The 2,735-nt window shown below is 39.6% G+C and overlaps 1 protein-coding gene across 1 annotated transcript; it reads right to left on the bottom strand.

The window, feature by feature from the left end:
• Positions 1-372: 372 nt before the first annotated feature.
• On the bottom strand, positions 373-2,735 carry LOC142549446 (CBL-interacting serine/threonine-protein kinase 6-like). Its single transcript, XM_075658398.1, has one exon. The coding sequence runs from the start codon at positions 2,438-2,440 to the stop codon at positions 1,145-1,147; it is 1,296 nt and encodes a 431-aa protein (XP_075514513.1). The 5' UTR covers positions 2,441-2,735; the 3' UTR covers positions 373-1,144.

Genomic DNA, 2,735 nt, shown 5'->3' on the forward strand with positions numbered 1-2,735 from the left:
CACGTGTATAATTTATTTTTTGTGTACATGTGTTTTGATGTGCGTAAAACCTAGAGATTATACATAGATATTTTAAGATGATTTTTTTATAAGCAATCGAAATAATTATTTAAAAGATAGTATATATTTGAAGTTGACTGTCATTAATTCTTCGTCAATCGAACTATATATATTTATTTTTCAAAATGATGTTGGAAGACTCAAAACTCATATCCGTATTTATTCGATGTGCACCAGATAAATCCCGAGCTAATGCAGTATCAAAGTAAACTGTATCAGGCATAGACTCGCTCGAAGAAGCATTAGTAAAAAAAAATCGGACTCTGACCATTGTTCAAATGTTCACCTACTCTACCAACTTGGACTCTTCCAAAAAAACACAATTTCATATTTTATAATTACTACAGTGGATACTGATACATCTAAAACGATTTTAATGTATGAATCGAAATCGATATCTGTTTTTGAAATTAATACAAATAGAGTCTTGCATCGTTGATGGGAAAAGGAACCTTGAAACCAGCCTTCTCAATTTTTGTGGTCATGATTCGTGCTACATATCTCTCTATTTTATCCGCATCCAACAACGTGATTTGGGTCCATCCACGTTCTTTTCCCTTGAATCTGTATCAATTTTGACTTCATATGCTGCATTGGCATATTCCAAGAAATTGCCAAAACCAGGTCACCATCTTCAGTGATAGTTATAATAATACCAGAAAGACCCGTCAAAATCTAAAACTAGCCACTTGGCAGAAAATCTACACTGTTAACAATATTTTTTTTTTCAAAATTCTATTCTGGGGAGGGAGAAATCAAACCGGAGTCATTACAAGGAGAAGGAGAAACAATATGAAACGATCTCACGAATCTTTATATGTGAAACGGATCAATCCTACCGATATTCACAATAAAAAGTGATATTCTTAGCATAAAAATACGACCCGTGAGACCGTCTCACACGTATTTTTACCAAACAATTTTTAAAATACAAGAAACAATGAAGATTTTGAAGAACTAAATCATAACCAAGACTAGTGAATTAGAACTCTATTTCAACCAAACAAACTTGAAATGTTAAACAAGAATTTCGTCGATAAGAGATTTTATTTATTTTTTCATGATTCTAGCACAATTCTTGTCTTCAATCAGGCATTGAATTCCCATTTGTTGTCCAAACAATGTCTTTAAGCGCAGGTCTCAGTTCTTTGTTGCAGAATTGATTATATTCAAGAGTATCACCACTACATTTCTTCACTTCCACCACCAGAAAAGACGGCGTAAAGGCAAAAATATCAGCAGCGATTCCGAGTTTCCCTTTCCTTCCATTTTCTTGCCCCTGCAACCTAACACAAGAATCACTCTTCTTTACACTGAAATTCTGTGTTTTCGCCACTTCTTCAAGCTTGGAGATTACACTACTTGCAGGAGTCATAGTGGCAAATCGCAGTTCTTCTTTATCAACTTTCTTCGTGTTTTCAAACAGAGGGGACAAATCGAATCCCTCGGACAGGGAAATTATGTGGAAAGCATTCAAAGTCTCTGTTTTTTTACCCTTTCTCGCATTCACTTCATCTCCCAATGCAAATTCCTGCTCTAGTTTACTCGTTGATCCTCTCGCTGTTGATTTTTTCTTGAACCAAGATGAATTCATGATCTTGGCTATGCTTATCCTCGTACTGGGATTCGGATCCAGCATCTTGGTGATTAACTTACGGGATTCGGGTGAAAACCATGGCGGGCACTTGAAATCTCCCCTGTATATTTTTCTATACATAGCAACAATGTTATCGTCATGGAAGGGTAAGTAACCAGCCAAAAGTACATAAAGAATCACCCCACACGACCAAATATCGGCCTTTGCTCCGTCGTATCCTTTTTTCCCGATAACTTCCGGTGCAAGGTAGGCCGGCGTGCCGCACGTCGTATGCAGCAACCCATCTGGATGAAGATGGTCGGACAATGCACTGAACCCGAAATCAGTGACTTTCAGATTCCCATCTCCATCTAGAAGTATATTCTCCGGCTTCAAATCACGGTGATAAACACCCCTGCTGTGGCAAAAATCAATGGCAGAGATCAATTGTTGGAAGTAGTGCCGAGCGGGATCCTCATGCAGGCGGCCCTTGGCGATCTTTTCGAACAACTCGCCGCCGCGAACGAATTCCATAGCGAAGTAAATCTTGGTCTTGCTAGCCATGACCTCGTAGAGTTCCACAATGCTGGGATGCTTCATCATCTTCATGACGGATATCTCGCGCTTCACTTGCTCCATCATTCCAACATGGATGATCTTTTCCTTTCCCACCACTTTCATGGCGACGCTATTACCTGTCGCCAGATTCCTGGCGTGGTAAACTTTCGCAAAAGTGCCGTGGCCTAAGAAACGACCCAGTTCGTATTTCCCACGAAGCACGCCCCATTTCGCCTCAGATCCCATGATCCTTTAAGTATTCTCTTATATGTTCGACGGTGGTGACGGTGGTGATATCACCCGTCTTCGATGTGTTTCCGGTGGTAGTTCCGTCCACTATATAGAGGCTTCTTGGTTATTACACAGGATAATTGGGTGTTAGATAGCAAAAATCTTCTCATCTCTCTGCATCCCAGGTGAAACTCTGTTCGATTTTCGTAAGAAAATATGATGACACAAAATTCAATACAAAATATCTAGGGTTTGGAACACCGCCGCACCCGGCACTGTATTTTCTGAGGGGTGAAATTTCTGCGAAGAA

The sequence above is a fragment of the Primulina tabacum genome, chromosome 6 (assembly GCF_025594145.1).
Source record: "Primulina tabacum isolate GXHZ01 chromosome 6, ASM2559414v2, whole genome shotgun sequence".
NCBI lineage: Eukaryota > Viridiplantae > Streptophyta > Magnoliopsida > Lamiales > Gesneriaceae > Primulina > Primulina tabacum.

Bases quoted from the DNA above. Each gene is read 5' to 3' on its own strand.
- LOC142549446 (XM_075658398.1), bottom strand. From the start codon at position 2,440: ATGGGATCTGAGGCGAAATGGGGCGTGCTTCGTGGGAAATACGAACTG.